This window comes from Hibiscus syriacus, unplaced genomic scaffold, assembly GCF_006381635.1.
Source record: "Hibiscus syriacus cultivar Baekdansim isolate YM2019G1 unplaced genomic scaffold, ASM638163v2 tig00111099_pilon, whole genome shotgun sequence".
In the NCBI taxonomy this organism is placed as follows: domain Eukaryota; kingdom Viridiplantae; phylum Streptophyta; class Magnoliopsida; order Malvales; family Malvaceae; genus Hibiscus; species Hibiscus syriacus.
Window position 1 is genome coordinate 385,762 of NW_024062984.1, and position 20,956 is coordinate 406,717.

General features: G+C 35.3%; 1 protein-coding gene across 1 annotated transcript; it reads left to right on the forward strand.

Moving 5' to 3' along the window:
- Positions 1-1,485: 1,485 nt before the first annotated feature.
- On the forward strand, positions 1,486-20,777 carry LOC120153162 (GDSL esterase/lipase At2g04570-like). The gene is made up of 5 exons (XM_039165158.1): positions 1,486-1,489; positions 13,719-13,727; positions 19,178-19,566; positions 19,659-20,148; positions 20,569-20,777. The coding sequence occupies exons 3-5, from the start codon at positions 19,189-19,191 to the stop codon at positions 20,760-20,762; spliced, it is 1,062 nt and encodes a 353-aa protein (XP_039021089.1). The 5' UTR covers positions 1,486-1,489; positions 13,719-13,727; positions 19,178-19,188; the 3' UTR covers positions 20,763-20,777.
- Positions 20,778-20,956: the final 179 nt, after the last annotated feature.

Consider the following 20,956-nt stretch of genomic DNA (forward strand, 5'->3'; position numbering starts at 1 on the left):
AATCTTTGACAAATGTTCAAAGGGACAAGTCGGCTTTAGGTTGGCCTCCTTTCTAAGGTTTTTTGGTAAAAAAATGTCATTTTTTAAATATCACAACATGCTTTGGTACTTTAATTGGGTGCGGACAAAATGACGCAACTAGCATGATCAATTACTAGACCTTTTATCTCAGTCCTCTGGAATCTTTCATTTGTTCAAGCTTTGTAGGTTCTTCCAACAAAGGCAGTGCAAAAAATATCGGTCTAAAAATGAGATTCTTGAGTGCTCGTGTGTAGTTGACTATAACAGGTGTTCCTTAACTCCCTTAGTCCATTTTACCGAAAATTTCTTAGATAAATTTCATTTACTTTGCCATTGTCTGGCTAGCACAATCCATAAAGCCGGGGCGTTCAACCAATTGCTTTAGAGGGGCAGCTTGGTATTATAATTACTTTTATCAGGTTTAACTGAAGGGTTCGTTTCATCACAAAGTCTTTGGCCTGACAAAAGCAGTGGAGCAAACACCGAATTGCCAAGTTTTCGAGCAATGTCATGGTTTGAACGTAATCTACTCATAAGGCCAGGGCTTTCAAGTTTCCTCTATAACCAATTGCCTTAGCGGAATAGCTCAGTTTTTACGGATTTAATTTCTTAAGATTGTTAAGAAGAACCTGTTATAGCCTAGGTATTTGTTGAAAGTCAAAAAATTTCATTTTTAGAGTTCAATTTTCGAGCAGCTGACCTAAACTAGATTCACTTACTCGACTCTTTCATTTGTAAAGATCATCGTCGTCATTGAACGTCTTAAATAAAAAACATAGTAATTGTCATATGTAAATGATGCCCCGTGTTGTCCGCATCCTACGAAAGGAAAAGGGTATATTGGTTAATTCCAAGAGCAGGATATGGCGTTTGAGTGTATATTCTGGATAAGGTCAAAGTCATTGTTTTTAAACCATGTTACTTCGTCAAAGATTCATAACTTTGAATCATTTACAGAGTTTCTTAATTCAAATGATATGCAAAGAATTACAAATTTGCAAATATGATCCATTGCTTAACATCTTTTAAAGTAACATAAATTTGATTAAAATGTTCTTACAAAAACTGGAAAAAAAAAATGGAAGAAAAACAAAGTCAAACAGAATGCCTTAAATGATGAAATGATATTCCTCACTTGGATGCCCCCAAGTTGTTGAAGTCGATCCAGTTCTGTACGCATCTTTTGTACGACCCTCTTGAATGCGTAACAGTTCTCAATTGTGCCCTGGGACTCCGCCGTGATATTCACAATACGCATTCTCATCATACCACTTGGGTATGGGGGCTTCATGGGTTCTACTGGATATGGTGACACCACATGGGTGTCAAGAAGTTGCTGGTAAAGCTCTTTGTAGGTCATGGGAATTGGGTCGAAATGTTCCCTTTCCCTCCTGGAATCTTGTTTAGAAGTACCTAACGGTACAGCTGCAGTTGATTTTGGGCTGGAGATTGTAACACCTTTGTTGGAGTGTTTGATGTTATTAACCTCTCCATCCCTCTCCCTCATAGGAGGCTTCTTACTGGTTTCACCATCCTTAATTTTGCCTTGCTTTATGGCTGACTCAATCATTTCTCCGGCCATAACCAAGTCTGAAAAGCTTCCTGATGTGATCGCCACCAAATGCCCGAAGTATGGAGCCTTCAGAGTCTGCACGAAAAGTTTCCGGGTTTCCTTTTCATCTAACAGTGGATGAACTTGCACAGCCCAGTCCCTCCATTTTTGTGCGTACTGCCTGAAACTCTCGTTATGCTTCTTTTCCATGTTTTGTAGCATAACTCGATCTGGCCTTATATCATTGTTATGCTTGTATTGTTCCAGAAATGACTTGGCCAGGTCCTTCCAGGTCTTGATATTTGATCGGCTGAGCTGGTTGTACCACCGAATGGCTGAGCCCGACAGACTATCCTGAAAACAGTGGATCAGGAGTTGGTCGTTTCCTCCATATCCTGTCATCTTTCGGCAAAACATGGTGATGTGAGCGGATGGACAACTGTTTCCGTCAAACCTCTCGAACTCCGGGGACTTAAACTTCGGAGGAAGAACTAAGTCCGGGACTAGACTAAGTTCTGCTGCATCAATTTCATGGTAGTCACGGTCTCCTTTGACTATATTCATTTGGTCCTCCAATTGTTTGATTTTTTCCTCCATCTTCCTCGTTTTTTCCTCTTCGTCCAAATCCGGTACATGGTAATAACCCGGATTGTTCCTAGGGTTAAATACAGAGGACAAGGGCTTTGATTTTGCAGCAGATGAATCCCCTCGAAGTTCTGGTAGGATTTCAGGTAGATAACCACTGCGGGGTAGGTTGTATAGTTACCCCTTCCGGTGAACCTGCCCCGGGCGCACTGGTCTGTTGTAGGCCAACTAACTTGGCAACGATCTGGTCACCAAGGACTCTTGGTTCTTTGTGATTGTTTCCAGAATATTTCGACTGTTCTGGTTTATCTTGTCCTCTAACTCCTTCTGTAGTTTTACATATTCTCCTCGATTTGTGTAATTTTGGCTTCCATCCTCTTCTTTTTCAAACGAGTGTATGTGGATGGGGTGTGTCCAATACTGAGGCGGTGTATCCAGTATTTGCTCCCTTTGATGAGACATGTTTATGTTAGTTAATGTGAATGCAGAGAAAATAATAAAATGCAAAGAAAATAAAAAATGCAAAATGTCTAAATATATGATGCATGAATGTTCGAGGCATTGATCCAAAAATGTGCCTGTTTCTGAATAACCCTTATTGGTGACAAAAGTGTTACGTCTGAAGAGACAAAAAAACTCTTTTTGATGGTACGAATCCTGTACAGCGTCTGACAAGTTGATTCGTCTTTTTCACTAGTTGAATATCCTGTCGAACCATTCCGGCTCCTTTGGCTAAAATGTGAATAATGAGATGCTTGCCCCAAAAAAGATCTCGAAGGACTGCATCTTCGACTTTCACTTTCTACCGAGCTTGTTTCTAACGAAGTGTCATTGGAGCCCCATCGAGAGAAACTATCCGAAGCTTGCTTATTGAATTCGCAGTAATGGTATCTAGCTCAGCTAGTGTCACTATCTTGTTCTTGTAGTTTTCGAAAGGAGCGACCGGGTCAGTGACCTCTCCTCGTCTTGCCCCTGCAACTTTTGCCTCTGAGTATTCTTTGATCACGGTTGGACTTCTGAGCTTTTTATCTCTTTGTATTATAACCCTTTGCCCATTAATGCAGATTATTTACGTTTAACAAACACATTTTTGGTGGATCAACACCCGTTTTTAAATGATGCGAATGATAAAAACATAATAAAAGAAGACAAAAAATAAAAGAGTTAGTGAGGTAATCAAAACAATAATAAAAATGAAAAATCCTACCCCACATGATATCTACCCCACATGCTTTAATTCCTGCCCGGACATGATCTCTATCCGCATGCTAATTTCAAAACAATCCTAACCGCATATTTGTCTAGTTCGCATGCTTTTGAACAGAAAATAAAGCAGGAAATAAAACCAGCCTAGGGTTTGGAATGAGGTTTTGGGGTGGGCTCTAGTTCCCTGTACCTCCGGTTTAGGTTCTAAAAAACGGTACTCGAGTTCTTCTTGCCGGTGCCCCCTTGGGCTTACCAGACCCTTAGTCCTAAGCCCATTACAAGCTTATGTGGACTAAGTTAACTCGAGGGGAAACATTCCCTTATGCCCATACGGAGAATAAATTCACACGAAGGCATAGGTATATGAATCCCGAAGGTTACTTGCTAGGCCCATACGGTGAATAATTCACACGAAGGCGTCGCTTTGCCCCCACTTAAAACGGGTTTGGAGCTCGGGTATAGAGCCTGAGAAAACTTTGAAAAATCTGACATCATTAAAAAATGTTAGTACAACTATTTATTTGAAAATAATCAAAGGTAAATAATTGGAACCGATAAATAAATTTAAATTTAAATTTACAATTTTCGCATAAAAAGACAACCAGAAATTAATTCTGGCCTGACTCACTTACCTGTCCCCAGCAGAGTCGCCAAGCTGTCGTAACGTATTTCGGTTGGGCCCGGAATTGGTCTTCGACGGGATGATTGGGTTAGAGTCGCCACCGACCATTTTAAAATGAATTTAGGTGGTCGGACACCATTTTCTGCTCTTGTACCAGAAACGTGTCGGGTTCGGGAGTCGATTACGGCAAGGAAGGGTTAGCACCCTTGAACCGCCCTTTCGGTACCATTAATTTGTCGGTTGTCTTAGTTGCGAAAATTAGAAATTTAAATTTAAATTTGAAATATTCGATTTATTCGATTTGAATACTTACCTCGGATGATTTGAAAGCGTACCCTTAAAAAGTCAAGACACTTGTTAGAAGGAAAAAAAGTAATGAAAAAAAATAAAATAAATAAAAATTAAAAAACAAATGAAATAAATAAGATAAGATAAGATAAAGAAAATAAAATAAAATAAAATAAAATGAATTTAAATAGGATAAATATAATAAAGGAAAAATAATAAAAAATATAAAGAAAAAGAACAAGGGAAAAATAAATATATAAAAAAAGTAAAAAAAATAAAAACTAGAAACTAGAAATTAGAAATAAAAAAATAATACACTAAAGATAAAAAATTAAATAAATTAAATAATAAAAGAGAGTATATATAATGATAATAATAATAAAGGGAAAAAAAAATAATATATATATATATATACGTATAAACAAAGTAATAGAAATAAAAGAAATAAAATAATAAAAATAAAGAAATAAAAATAATAAAATGATTAAAAATAAAATATAATATATATATGTAATCGTATAAATAAAAAAAAGAAATAAAATAATAAAAATAAAATAATAATAATAAAGATAAAAGATTAAATTAAAAGGGAGACAAAATTAGGGATGAATTTAAAAGGAAATTGGCATGTAAATTCGATCTAGGGGCGAAACGAATACTATAAAAAATGTGGGACCTGAAAGGGATTAACCCTAAGATAAATGAATAAAGCATGAAGTTTCCAGACTCCAGGGACCTGACATGTGATTTACCCAAATAAGTAAAATGAAATACTCCCCCCTTATATTCCTGTAACGTGTGAACACAAAAATCCAGCCCCCTTCTTTATTTCAATTCCAGTATTTTCATCTCCTTTCCAACAACCTCCCAGCTTCCATCAGCTTGTGCGGTCTGCTTCTGAGCTTCTTTCGCCTTTAAAGCCTCTGTATATTGCTCGGTCGAGCCCTTTTCGTCTTCTCAGAGTTCAAACAAACTGAAATAGAATGCAAGCACAAAACCCAGTCGAAATAAAGGTAAAAATTATACTTTTTTTATATAGCTTCAAGATTGGTACAAAGCTTCGATCTCTTTGGTCGTAGGATTTTTCTTCTCGTAATCGTATGATCTTGTGTGTGTAATGGTGTTGATTTACATGGGTATTATAAGGTTGTGAATCCTACTTTTAAGAGTTTAAATCCTAGTGAAATACTGATATTTGGGTTCGTTCCTATTTCATGCGTGTACGATGCCTTAAGAACCGGGTAGTTGACCGAGAGCTTCGGCTGGTTTGGGTTCGTGCATCGTGGGGAGTCTTTGCTGAAGGGGAAATATGGTTTACGGGTCCACTGCTGGACCCGGGTCGCAGCTCCAGCGGGTCTTGGTTGTGTAACTTGGGCTGCTGCATTGGGCTCGTACTTCAGGCTACTATTGGGCCCTCAAATTCAATCTAGATTTATAAAAGAAGTCTCCTTTAAAGTATCCAAATTCACCACTTTCAGAGCTTAAACAAACCCAATTTGAGATTAATCCAAGGGGGATTAGAAAACGTACAGGAAAAGCAAAAGATAGATAATAAACCAGAGAAGAAGGAAAACGTAAGTAGTGGGTAAAATCAAGAATCCTAAAATATGGAAATTTCCTTAAAGGATTTTTCTGTTCTTCCCCTTCTATCTTCAAAATATCGAATTTTTGTTGGGTTTTTAAGCTTCGGAGGGACTTTTTGTTGGTTTGAACTCTTGGTTTACTGTTGATCCGTTGTGGGTTCTCCTTGATCTTGTTTTGGTTATTTGTTTACTGACGTGCTCGTGGTTAGTTGGCCGGGGATTTCGGGATGGGTCAGTCCGATCTCCTCGGCCGGAAATCTCGGTGGCCGGTGTGACTGACCCTTGACCTCCTGGCTTACGCTGCGCCTGTTTGAACATACGTTGGAACCCTAATCTTTTTAAGCTTCGGAGGGACTTTTTGTTGTTTGAACTCTTGGTTTACTGTGATCCGTTGTGGGTTCTCCTTGATCTTGTTTTGGTTATTTGGTTTACTGTGTTTATGCTTCTGAGATTTGCGTGGGCCTCCCTTCCCTGATGGCCGTGGTGGGATATTTATACCCACCCCACCGGGGGTCTGCTCCGATGATAACGGTAACGTGCTCGTGGTTAGTTGGCCGGGATTTCGGGATGGGGTCAGTCCCGATCTCCTCGGCCGGAAATCTCGGTGGCCGGTGTGACTGACCCTTGACCTTGGCTTACGCTGCGCCTGTTTGAACATACGTTGGAACCCTAATCTGAGCTCTGGGCTGGATCAGGCCCTCGAGACTTATTGGACTGTTTGGACCCTAAAAAAACAAAAAAAAAATAATAAAAGAAAATAAATAATAATACTGATATAATATAAATTATATAATACATATATTTCAAAATATTTTTTTAACTATATATTATATTTAAAAAAGTTTTCAAAACTATATTATAGTTTTCAAAATGTTTTAAAATTATATAAGTTTTTTAAAAAACGTTTTTAAAACTATATATATAATTTATTCAAAAATGTTTTTAAAACTATATATTATATAAGTTTTTAAAAGATTTTAAAACTATGTTATATATTTTCTAAAATTTTTAAAAACTATATGTTTATAGTTTCAAAAAATATTTTAAAAACTATATATTACCCATATTTCAAATGTTTTCTTTTTAAAAACTATATATATATATATTTTCAAAAACCGTTTGCAAACCATATAATATATATATATAGGTATATATGTATAAAATAATAATAAAAAATATGGACGAAAATTAGTGTCTACAAATCTTAAGATTTTTTATTAGTAGAGAAACTTGATAAAATAATATGCTATAATCTAAAGATCATTTTAAAATTTTTAATAATCAATAGATACAACTAAATAATACATTATAATCAGGATTATTTATATACTTTATCTTTACATTTAGTATCCTTTAAACTTTTAACAATTTATAAATCTAATACAATAATAATTTAATTTTATACATCTCAAAAATAAGTAAATGAGGATGACATTTTCCATTAATACACAGATGTACATCATCATAATTAATTGTAAAATTCTAATAAATTTATGTAATATTCGATACAAATGTAAAACTATCATATCATTTAGCTTATTGTAACGAGTAATTATGTTTTAGAGCATCAAATCAATAGGCAGAAGAGAAATCATATTTGCTTTTCATTGATATCGATATAAAATATAATTAATGTGATTTTTTATTTAATACTACCACAATTGTATTATACATATCTGTAAGAATTTAATTGTTACAGTATTCGAGGCTGGCTCCGGCCATACACCAGCTTGGAAACATTTAATGTGATGAGAGAATGGCTATAACTTCACAGACATTATAATTAGGCATTTTATAAATAAAAAAACACATTTTTTTAAGAAATATCTTCCAAATCAGTTTATTTTTATAAAATATACTCCTCAAACTGTCAATGTAAGTTTATATGGTGTCCTATAAAACATATTTAATGGACCTCATATTTTATAAAACGTGAGATTCATCAAATTTTTCTGATAAAATCATTTAATTTTAGAAAAGATAATAATAAATGTATGAAACTCGTTTTTTTGTAAAATACGATGTTTGATTTCACTTTTTACAGAACATGAGGTCATCTTATGTGAATAATTTGTGAATATTTTTCTAACAAATCTGGTTTGGTAAATAATATTTCTCAAAAAAATAATTTTTGAGAGTTTTTATTATAATAACGCACTGTAATTATCAAATATATTTAATTTGTTATTCAAGATATTTTTTGATTTAATTTAAAATCATATTATGTATATAGGTTATTTTGATGATAGTTATGTCCAGGGGTGGATGTACATGATTACGTAAGAGAGTCATTGTACTCTTGTTGTTTTGATAAAGTGTTTAATTTAGTTTAGTTTATTTTTTTCTTTTGGATAATTAGAATTTTATTACTTAAGGAAAAGCATAACAGCTTCAAATCCAATACAATCAAAAGAGAAAAAGAAAGGGGTTCCTAATTACACCAAAAAATCATACTATGCCCCAATAATTACAAAGAGATAGGTTAGTTCTATCCAATTTATTAACATTTCTATTGCTAAGTTGAGTTCCTACAATCTGCTTAATTGAGTCAAGAATCTCATCCTCGGATCTGTAGGTTCCTCTAAAAAGTCTTCGGTTCATTTCTTCCCATATGGTATAATTGAGGGTGCACCAAGAAAGCTTCAAGATACTGGTTAACGAAGATTTACCTTTCCATGTGTTGTATGCCCAAACAAGTAGATTAGTCCAAGTAAGGAAAGGTTTATGTATACCTGAGAGCTGGAGAATATAATTCCATATTGAAATAGTTGTCTTGCATTCGGCAAAGAGATGATCCCTGGATTCCCTTGCTTCGGAACAGAGGATGCACTGGTCATTAGTTTCAATTCCGAATCGTTGCAATCTATCCTTAGTAGGAAGACGATCCAAGATTACCATCCAAGAAATTAAGCTGTACTTGGGAATGTGAAATGAAAACCAAAGCAGATTATGCCATCCACTTTACTGTTTTCTGTCGAACCTCTTCCCAAAACTGCTTGGTGGTCATAGCTCCTGATGCAAGAAGAGGACGGGCTGTAGTTCGAAGGTTCATGATTTTTCGTAGGAGCTAGCTAGTATTCTGAGGTTCATCCATAAGCCAGAAATCATGATCCTTAATTAAATAAATGTGGATCCAAGCAATCCATAAAGATCCCTCCCATGCAAGTATTCTCTTAATAAGAACCGTCATGCATGATTTGTTCCATGACTTGATGTCCTTGAGACCAAGCTCGCCTTCAGATTTTGGACTGCAAATTCTTACCCAGCTAACTCTAGCTCCCACTGCTGGAATGTCAGATCCTTTCCAAAAGTATCTCGAACATATTTGTTCAATTTTGTTGATAACAGATTGTGGCAAGATAAGTTGCCTACACCAGAAATTGGCCACACTAAATAATATTGTTTTAATCAACTCCAATCTGCCAGCATAACTTAGCTTCTTCCTGCACCATTGATGAAGCTTGATTTTGATCTTGTGAATGAGAGGTTGGCAGTCTTTAACAGTAAGCTTCCTAAAATGCAAGAAAATCAACCTCACTCATTTAACATTTGCTGACGATCTTCTTATTTTTTGTAAGGGCAATCTGGAATCAGTCATGGGAGTCATCACTGTCCTTGACTACTTCTATGAAATTTCTGGTCTCAATCTTAATGTTGCTAAATGTGAAATATTTACTGCTGGAATTTCAATACATTCTCTTGACACATTGATTAGTTTAGTTTAGTTTTCTAATGGGAATAGGAAAATAAAAAAATTTGTACACTTAATTTTTTTTTTAAATCGAATGTTAAAATTTTGAACTCTTATTTTTTAATTTCTAGATCCGTCAATGATTATATCATTTATATTTTTGCGTGGATTTGTAGGGTTTGAGATGACGGGCGTGGCATGTTGTTCGACGGGGACATTCGAAATGAGTTATCTATGCAGTCAGTATAATCCATTTACGTGCAGTGATGCCAATAAATATGTATTTTGGGATGCTTTCCATCCCACTGAGAAAACCAACCAAATCATATCCCACCATCTCATCCCTCTTCTTTTATCGACCTTCTCTCATTAGCATTAATCTTTATTTTCTCAAGTATTTCTTGTTAGAATCAAATCGTATTAAATATGAAAAACAATCAGAATCTAATTATATCAAATTAATAAATACTAAATTTACGAAAGTGTACCTGAATTAATCGATAGATTAAAATTCTTGAGTATATCTTTGGTTGTGATCTTCTAAGAAGATAGAGTTCCCTTAAGTATAAACTCTCTGATAAGGATAAGAATAAATACGAGAATGTCTATTTCTTGAGTACCATAACTCTTTTATATAATTATTGTTTGTACTTATAACTTTGTCCTTATCAAATTATAAATACAACTTTAATTAATAGTATATACATTTTTATTTTCATTTCACTTTTAATATCTTATGACTTTATACATAATTGGTCACTTTTAATATTTTATAATAATAATATATATTATAAATATGTGCCCGTAATTATAGATTTTAATTCAAATTTCTCTTTCACATTCATGCATTCATGCTATTAAATGTTTACCTAGTTTATATCAATACATACTTATATATGTAGCCATTTTAGAAAAAAACTATCAACATATTGACCAAGCCAAAAAAATTGTTATAAGATAGAGATCAACATGCCCTTTTGCTCGCGATTCAAACTCGAAATACCGAAGAACTCAAACAGTAGCGAAGCACACCCTGGTGAGGGTAAGTACTGAAATCTGATTTTTTTTTTGTATTATTTACTTATTTTACTTATGGTGTTTACTTTGAAATGTGAGTTTTATTCGATTAGTTACTTATTTCACGAACGATATTCACCCTGAAATTTTATTTATACTCATCCCGTTTAAAAATTTTATGTTGTTAACATATATGTATCCGTCCTAAGAAATATTTCTGGATCCGCCATTGAACTTAAATAATTTGATTGAGAAATTAAACGATGAGTAACTCATTAGTTTAAATTAATTATTTTTAAAGAAATTGAATTTTTGATCATTAATAAATACCATTTTCGGTTATGAAAAATAATATTTTTTTATAGAAGAAACTAATTTTATTTAAAATTCTTAAATTATAATAAATATTACAATCACAATCATAAATTAAATACATAATTAGGAAAATTTCCTATAATCATTAAAACAAAACTAGCAACTTAAGATTGCATAAGGACCATACAAAGAAATATTAAAAATCTAACAAAAAACTTGAACAAAGATAGATACAAACATATCTGATACCATCAAGAAATGAACCATAAAAGAGGATCAAGTTATTAAAAGACCATCTTCAAACAGCAAATCAGACTTGAGAAACATAAAAAACTTTTCATGAACGTAAATCAGATATCCAAATCTAATCTGAGGGTCCAAAACAGAAAATATCAACAAAATATTAAATAGACACCGTCTTGATGTCAAATCAACCCTTAAAAATAAATAAAAAAACGATGTCAAATATAAATTCAATTGATATTTTAAGATAAGTGAAAATCGTCAATTAGAAAGATAACAATTAAATATTTAAAAAACAAACTTTGAAAAAAAAGATTAAAATATCAATTGAATTTATATTACACAAAATTTTAAAACTTGAAGAACACGAACGTCCTCTAATAATCTACAAATCTATTTCTAGAGACTATTTTTTTTTATAAAATACCTAAATAAGAAAGAAATAAATTTCAAACACAATAATGAATGGAGTTGGGTGGGGTTTAGACTTGAGATTAGTTGCATATAAAGAGAAAAGCGCCTCCTTTCTCGTTGGACATGCCTTTCAATCAATCCCTGGCCCACAACCATTTCGATACATACTTATATGAAGGCTTAATTTAAAAAAATACCTAAAATATACAGCTTTTCTTAAATACGTGTATAAATTATTTTTTAACTCGTTCAGACGCCTAACGTTATAAACGTTACCCATTTAGTTGTCCGAGCCATCAATAGCGTTGATTTTCCTCCGTTAAGTGACTCGTGTCACAATCTGATGATTTTAAAATTTATTTTTTAAAAATATTAAAAATATTATTATATTTATAAAAAAACATAATTTCTCTTAAATTATAAAATAGCCCCAAATCCCTAAAATCCCCAAATCCCAAACTTAACTTGCCATCACCTCCCTTTTCGGCCACAACAACTGCCATCGACGTAGCTTTTACCATCTCCTAATCGTATGTCATCGTAGTTATCGTGGATTGACCGTCGAAATCGCGTACAATTTTCAACCTAGGGTTTGCAAAGTATAAACTATTAGAGAATTAATTATAATAGATTTTATCTATATTTTAAATTATTGTAATCAATTATAATATTCTTGTAATTAGTTGTAATCCCCTAACTCTAGGCTAATCTCCTATTTCTATGCCTTGTAATTAGTTGTAATCCCCTAACTCTAGGCTAGTTTCCTATTTCTATGTGTCCAATTTTGTGTATATATATTCACTCTTAATCAATGGAAAACTAAAGCCATTGTTTCTCATTACTCTTCTCTCTATTTCAACATGGTATCACGAGCCTAATCTTCCTGAGCATATTTTCTTCTCCTTTTTTTTTTGGTTCAAAAACACCACGATCCTTCATATACATATATCTAAAACTACGCCACTAGTCCCTTCAATGGCTTCCCATACGACTTCCTCTTCCACCAACGATCCTATTACTATCCAAAATTCTCAAGATCCTCAACATCCTCTCCTTACAATAAATCTCTCTAATATCACCAAATTGTCATCCACCAATTATCTCACATGGAGCCTTCAAATCCAATCTCTTCTTGAAGGTTATGATCTTCATCACTTTATTGATGGCACTCAAACTCCACCACAACCCACCATCACCGTCAATGGTGTTACATCTCCAAATCTGGCGTACACAACCTGGAAGCGTCAGGATCGTCTCCTTTTTAGCGCTCTCCTTGGTGCCATCTCCGTTTCATTGCAACCACTTATTGCCCGCACCACCACTTCCCTTGATGCATGGCAAACCTTAGCTAATACCTACGCCAAACCATCTCGTGGTCATATTAAACAATTGAAGGAACAATTAAAGCGGTGTAACAAGGGCTCAAAATCAATTAGTGAATACATGCAAGCGATAAAGACTCGTGCCGGTGAACTTGCTCTTCTAGGGAAGCCAATTGATGATGAGGATCTTATTGATCGTGTTCTAGAAGGACTAAGTGATGAGTATAAATCTGTCATTGATGCCATTAATGCCCGTGACACGTCAATTTCTTTTGCTGAACTTCATGAGAAACTTCTCAACAAAGAAACATCTCTTCAGACCGCTCAACCACCTTCCCTATCACTACCAGCCACGGCAAATCCCACGGCTTTTCGGAATCGTCCAAATTGGCGTCCACCAGCCACCAATTCACAACAATCAGGCCCTACCACTATACTTTCTCCTCATGATCAACACCAACCCAAACCTTATTTGGGTCATTGTCAAGCATGCGGCACTCAAGGACACACTGCCAAACGATGCCCGATGTTTCGGCTTGTCAATAATCAACAATCACCAGCATCTCGTCCTCAAGGCTCTCAGGGATATCGCCCTTCCACACCCTGGCAACCACGAGCCAATCATACTATTCTGGGCAACAACACTACACCTACTTGGCTGCTGGATAGTGGAGCATCTCACCACGTTACGTCTGACTTGAGCAATCTCTCTCTTCATAGCTCGTACCAAGGATCTGATGATGTCATGATTGGCGATGGATCGGCCCTTCACATAACCCATACTGGTTCTACCACCATACCAACTTCCTCTCACACCTTTACTTTACAAAATGTCCTTTGTGTCCCTTCCATGAAAAAGAACTTAATTTCGATTTATCAATTTGCACTCATAACCATGTTTCTGTTGAATTCTCACCCTCTGCTTTTCAGGTGAAGGATCTAAACACGGGGACAATCCTTTTGATGGGTGAACCTAAGGATGGCGTATATGAGTGGCCGACTACATCCCCTTCACTTTCCTCTTCACCATTGCTTGCATTTTCCAGTGTCAAGACCACTTCGTCCGAGTGGCACTCTAGACTAGGTCATCCGTCATTTACTATTATGAAAAATATTGTTTCCAAATTTCCTTTACCATTGTCTAGTCCGTTATCCTCCTTCACACATTGCAATGCATGTTCATGCAATAAAAGTCATAAAATTCCATTTTCTTCTTCTACCTTAACTTCATCTCACCCGCTTGAACTTCTTTTCTGATGTCTGGACCTCTCCTGTTTATTCTGTTGATGGTTTTCAATACTATGTTATTTTTGTTGATCATTATACACGATATTTGGTATTATCCCCTTAAACGAAAATCTCATGTGCATGACGTCTTTGTACGTTTCAAGGCATTAGTCGAAAACCAATTTAAACACCGAATTATTACCCTCTATTCAGATAATGGTGGTGAATATCAAGCCCTTGATCGTTTTCTCTCCACCAATGGTATATCACATCTTACTACACCACCCCATACACCAGAACATAATGGTTTTTCTGAACGACGTCATCGACATATTGTTGAAACTGGTCTATCTCTCCTTACTCATGCATCAATGCCTTTAACTTATTGGACTTACGCCTTTGCCACTGCTGTATATCTCATCAACCGTATGCCCACACCCACACTACATTTTTCATCTCCTTTTGAGAAACTCTTTGAGTCTCAACCCAACTACACTAAACTTCGGGTGTTTGGTTGCTTATGTTATCCGTGGCTTCGTCCTTATTCTCAGCACAAACTTGACTCTCGTTCCACTCCTTGTGTTTTTCTTGGCTACTCTTTAACACAAAGTGCATATATCTGTCGCTCTATCCACTTCTAAAATACATTTCTCGTCATGTCAAATTTCTTGAAAACTCATTTCCCTTTAGCACTCACCAAATCCATCTAGCGCGTCCCACCCCAGAGATCATTTCCAAATGGCTTCCCCCGGTCCAAATTTTACCAATTTCAAGTGGCTCACTCAATACGCCTCCACAAAGGGATTCCTCATGTCAACATCCGTCACAAAATACCCAAACAGACCACTGCCCTTCCTCATCAGTCGACCGTCGATCCCTATCCATAGACCTCCCTTTACCCGAACACAGCTCGGTTAATCGCCAAGAAACCATCGTCGACCATTTACCACTAGAACCACACAATTCTGAGACCTCTTCTGCTTCAATCATAGCGCAACCCACCCATCAAAATACCCATCCCATGACCACTAGATCGAAAAACAACATCCATAAACCCCTAACCAAATAATCACCTGCTATCATTTCTCAACCATCAGACATTGAGCCTCATACTGTTTCTCAAGCCCTAAAAGATCCCAAATGGAGACAAGCTATGAATGATGAGTTTGATGCTCTTGTTCGGAATAGAACTTGGGAGCTTGTTCCATCTACTTCTCTGCAGAATCTTGTTGGATGTAAGTGGGTCTTTCGTATTAAACGGCTTCCTAATGGTTCTATTGACAGGTACAAAGCTAGATTAGTTGCCAAAGGCTTTCATCAAATACCTGGAGTGGATTATCATGACACTTTTAGTCCGGTTGTCAAGCCGACAACAATACGACTTGTTCTAAGCCTGGCAGTCAGTAGAGGTTGGCAATTGCGACAATTGGATGTTAATAATGCCTTTCTTCAGGGCCATCTTTCCGAAGATGTCTACATGGCCCAGCCTCCAGGATTTGTTGATAAAGACAATCCAACACATGTATGCAAACTAAAGAAGCAATATAGGACTCAAGCAGGCCCCACGGGCTTGGTACCTTGAAATTCACCAATTCCTCATTGAGTCTGGGTTCACAAACTCTCAAGCAGACACTTCCCTATTCATTCTTCACTCAGGTGACACTACTATATATCTACTTGTTTATGTGGATGACATTATTATCACAGGCACCAACACCATATTATTCAGCGCTACATTGACCTCATGGCACAAAGATTTTCAATCAAGGATCTTGGCACATTGTCTTATTTTCTCGGCATTGAGGTTCTAACTACTCCATCCGGTCTGCTGCTTACTCAAAGGCGCTACATCACTGATCTTCTTGCCCGGACAAAAATGATTGGTGCAAAACCTGTTGCTACACACTTTACAGATGGAATCTTACACTTCATTCAGGTACAGCTCTAACTGACTGCACAGAATATAGAACAATTGTTGGCAGTCTACAGTATCTTTGCCTCACTCGCCCAAACATAGCATATGCTGTCAACAAGCTTTCTCAATTCATGCATCGCCCGACGTCTGAACATTGGAATGCTGCAAAACGACTGCTTCGATATCTATGTGGCACATTAACTCATGGATTATTCCTTCACAAGGCAAATCTACTTTCCCTTCATGCATTCTCAGATGCTGATTGGGCTGGAAACAAAGATGATTATACCTCAACGAGTGCCTATATTGTCTATCTTGGTCGTCATCCTATTTCTTGGTCATCCAAGAAACAACGTACAGTTGCTCGATCCTCCACGGAGGCTGAGTATCGATCAGTTGCCGCTACTACTTCTGAACTCAATTGGATTTGTTCCCTTCTCACAGAACTTGGCATCACTCTTTCTACACCGCCTGTTATCTACTGCGACAATGTTGGTGCCACCTATCTCTGCTCTAATCCAGTCTTTCATTCGCGCATGAAACATGTGGCACTTGACTATCACTTTATTCGGGGTCAAGTTCAATCAGGTGCTCTTCGTGTTACTCATGTTTCCTCAGCAGATCAACTTGCCGACGCTCTTACCAAACCGCTTCCACGAAGCCGATTCCAAGATTTAAGGGTCAAGATTGGTGTCTCCTCCGGAGCTCCATCTTGAGGGGGCATATTAGAGAATTAATTATAATAGATTTTATCTATATTTTAAATTATTATAATCAATTATAATATTCTTGTAATTAGTTGTAATCCCCTAACTCTAGGCTAATCTCCTATTTCTATGCCTTGTAATTAGTTGTAATCCCCTAACTCTAGGCTAGTTTCCTATTTCTATGTGTCCAATTTTGTGTATATATATTCACTCTTAATCAATGGAAAACTAAAGCCATTGTTTCTCATTACTCTTCTCTCTATTTCAACATAAACATCTATCTGTCGTCGATCGACCATTGATCGGTCAAGATTTTATAGGGTTTTGATCGGCGGGAGAGATGAGGTCGAGTGGAGCTTCGTTGACGACAATAGGTGGCGGACGATGTAGGTTTAGAGGTTGAAATGAAGGTTTTCAACGTTTTGGGTTTATTTCAAAATTTATGTTTTCTTTTTTTTAAAATATATATATATATAATTTTGTTTTTTTTTATTTTAAATAAAAAATTTAAATTTACCAAAGTTTGATATGTGTCATTTAACGGAAAAATTAACATCATTGATAACTCGAACACCTAAACGAGTAACGTTTGTAACATTAACACCCGGATGAATCTGAAAATAGTTTAGAAATCTATTTGGAAAAAACGATAAAGTTTGGAGATTCATTTTAGTATTGAGCCTTACATCAATTATCGACTGAAACACAAATAAAATGACAAAATTTTAATATTAAATATTGAATTAATTCAAATTTTAAATTATACTTTTATCTAATTTCTTCAGTCTTAAATTAATAAACTTGGGTCGACTTGTGTGATTAACTTAAGCTCCAACTCTATAGTGAGCATTAGGCTGTCCCCCCATGCTGGATGGAGGCTTAGTGTCCCACCTTTTTGGCTTTGTATTGGCCAAATATTAAAAATAAACTTTATTGCCCAAGAAAGTAATACAATGTTAGAACAACTTTTGATCCCAAAGTCAATAAGAATAGTTCCCATAATTAATTACTATATTTACCATATTAAAAGGAATTATTAATTTTAAACCCTTAAATTTATAGCTTCCATGTTAGATTCATGCAAGTAGGGTTCTTAATCACATTTTTGGCCCTCATCATTTTTTTCAAACAACTCTCTCTTTCACTTTTGATTCTGATTTTTTAATTTTTTTAAATCAAACCAACAGATAATAATAGATTTGTCAAGTCGACGTCAATTATTTTATATAGTAAACTACACATTTAGTACTTAAACAATTAATTTTAGTCTTTAATACCTAAACTTTTAATTTTTTTAAAATCATACCTGACGTTTAGTTTTTATTTCACTTTAGTACCCGCCATTAAAAACTTAACGTTTTTAGTACCTAAGCTATCAATTTTAGCCTTTTCAATTTTTTCAGAACTTAACATTAGATTCTGAATGGGTAACGGTGGAGTACTAAAATGAAACAAAAACTAAACTTTAGATATGATTTTGAAAAAAATTAAAAATTTAAATACTAAAATAGATCAATATTGATAATTTAAGTACAAAATATGTAATTTATCCTATTTTATGTTGAAAGACATGATACTGGATAGTTGTTCTTTTGTGTAAAAAAATAAAAATTATATTTAAAATGATAAAATGTTAAAAAAACTAAGTAAAAATATATTTAAATTGTTTAAAAAATTAAATTTTATTAAAAAAATGCAAGAACCAACTTACCTAAGTGGTTAAAGGAATTGTTGTTTTTCTAGGAGTTACGAGTTCGAGCACCAACACTTATAATAGGATGATTAAGCATTTATTGTCAAACGATTAATACTATTTGGAACAAATATTATTTTATAATCGACTTAACTTATAAAATTAAAATTTTGAAATAGTTGAAAAAGATCATAATTGATGTCACCTTAACATGTGAGTTACATTTTTTCCCATTAGTTGAGGTCGAAAAAGATAAAAGAAGTTGGGCTAAAATATTTTTTTCAAAAAGTTTGAACGCCAAAAAATATTATTAAATTAATAATAAAGTTATAAAAAAAATCACCAAATATAGTTTAAATAATTTTTTAATTAATTTGTGACATAGGTCTAGTCTCATTTAAAATATCACAATCAAATTCACTCCATAAATGAGTAGATGTCTGCCCACTTAATTCGATATTAATTTCAAATTGTAAAACAAAAAAGGAGTACAATAAATGAAGAAATGTTATTTAATTAGTCCTTCATCAAACATATCCAAAAACTTGGTGCCTCAACTAGAAAAATTAAATTGTGGGGTAGAATTTTGCAAAAAGCAAGAATCTTTGTCACAAAAGTTTGACTTTTTACTTCAAACATAATCTAAAGTGTACCCCTTTGCTTTGGTAGCTATTAAATCTCCCAACAATATTTTCACCATTGATTTAACTCACCATCCAGCTACTAATATTTATACATACCATACCCTTCTTCGCCCTCATTCATCTTTGGAACTCTGTGTTTGCAGATGGCCATGGCATCGATGACCAACATCTTATGCCTCTTTTCCATTCGACTTTTGCTGTCGTTCGCAAGTGTCGGCGGTGGCAAAGTTCCGGCAATCATAGTGTTCGGGGACTCGTCGGTCGATGCTGGGAACAACAATTATATTCCCACCATCGCCAGGAGCAATTTCGAGCCCTACGGTCGTGACTTCAATGGTGGACATCCCACGGGAAGGTTCTGCAATGGCAAGATTGCGACCGACTTCATCTCGCAGGCGTTTGGTCTCAAAGGGGCCATTCCTGCTTACCTTGATCCGACGTATAGTATATCGGATTTCGCCACCGGGGTTACGTTCGCCTCTGCCGGAACCGGCTACGACAATGCCACGTCCAATGTCCTAGTAACTCTCCATCAAATTGTTTGTTCACGCTTCATATATGTACACATGCACGAATACTCTTGATGAACTTATATATATATTATGGCATGTAGTCTGTGATGCCATTATGGAAAGAACTTGAGTACTACAAGGATTATCAGACCAAACTGAGAGCCAGTCTCGGAGACGGTAGAGCAAACGATATAATCAAAGATGCTTTATACATGATAAGCATCGGAACGAACGACTTCCTCGAGAACTACTATGCGGTCCCCGGTCGTTCAACGCAATACAACATTAAAGAATACGAAAACTTCCTAATCGGAATCGCCGGGAATTTCACCAAGGCACTTTACGATCTCGGAGCACGAAAAATTTCTCTGGGAGGGTTGCCTCCGATGGGGTGTATGCCGTTGGAGAGAACCGGCAATCTCATGGGAGGAAGCGAGTGTGTCGACAGTTACAACAATTTGGCGGCCGAGTTCAATAGTAAATTGAACGATTTGGTGATCAAGCAGAACAAAGACCTCAATGGGATGGACATGGTCTTCTCGGATCCGTATGGCATCATGTTGGATATAGTCCAAAAACCAGCTTTTTACGGTACATTACGATTTATTTTTCGATGATTATATTATTCGAATTCGATATAAATATCAAATACAGATAAAATAGATTAATTGTACCGTGAAAATTCATGTTTCACTCCCACTAACTTCCCACTTTTGTAGTAATACCGGGCTCAGGCAGTTAAAGGAGTTAATGTAACATTTAATACACCGTCTGTGTTGGTAAACTTCAACTCACCTTTACTTACAACAAAAAGAAAAGAACCCACCTTTATCACTACATTATAAGTCAGGCGATAGGGTGGTTAACCCTGAAAATTTCAAATTTATTTAATATTTTTTATTACTAATATGATTCCGTACCCTTTAAAGTTTTCTAATTTTACATCTTTTAATTTTATAATAAAAATTCTTAAATTTACATTCTTGAACATAAAATCATCTCTCTTTACAGGATTTGAGGTGACGGGAGTGGCCTGTTGTGCGACAGGGATGTTCGAAATGGGGTATGCATGCAGCAGGACCAACCCTTTTACATGTTCGGATGCAAGCAAGTACGTGTTTTGGGATTCTTTCCACCCCACTGAGAAAACCAATTCCATCGTTGCCAATCATGTGGTCCAGAATTCTTTAGCCAAGTTTCTCTGACCAACTTTCATATAAGATGATATGCTTAATTTATATAGTATATAGTTTGTTGTATAACTATATAGTCCATTATCAATAGATTCAACACTACTCTCTGGACTTGTTAATTATGTAATCTTCAATAATAAATATATATGTTTGGATTAGAGGCATGGGTTTAATTAATTAAAGGATCATATACATCTTGTTTAGCA

What these genes read in the sequence shown, in the direction of transcription:
- LOC120153162 (XM_039165158.1), top strand. Translation starts at nt 19,189, where the DNA reads ATGGCCATGGCATCGATGACCAACATCTTATGCCTCTTTTCCATTCGA. An exon ending in ATGCCACGTCCAATGTCCTA is followed by an intron (nt 19,567 to 19,658) that starts GTAACTCTCCAT and finishes TATGGCATGTAG; the next exon opens with TCTGTGATGCCATTATGGAA. An exon ending in CCAAAAACCAGCTTTTTACG is followed by an intron (nt 20,149 to 20,568) that starts GTACATTACGAT and finishes CTCTCTTTACAG; the next exon opens with GATTTGAGGTGACGGGAGTG.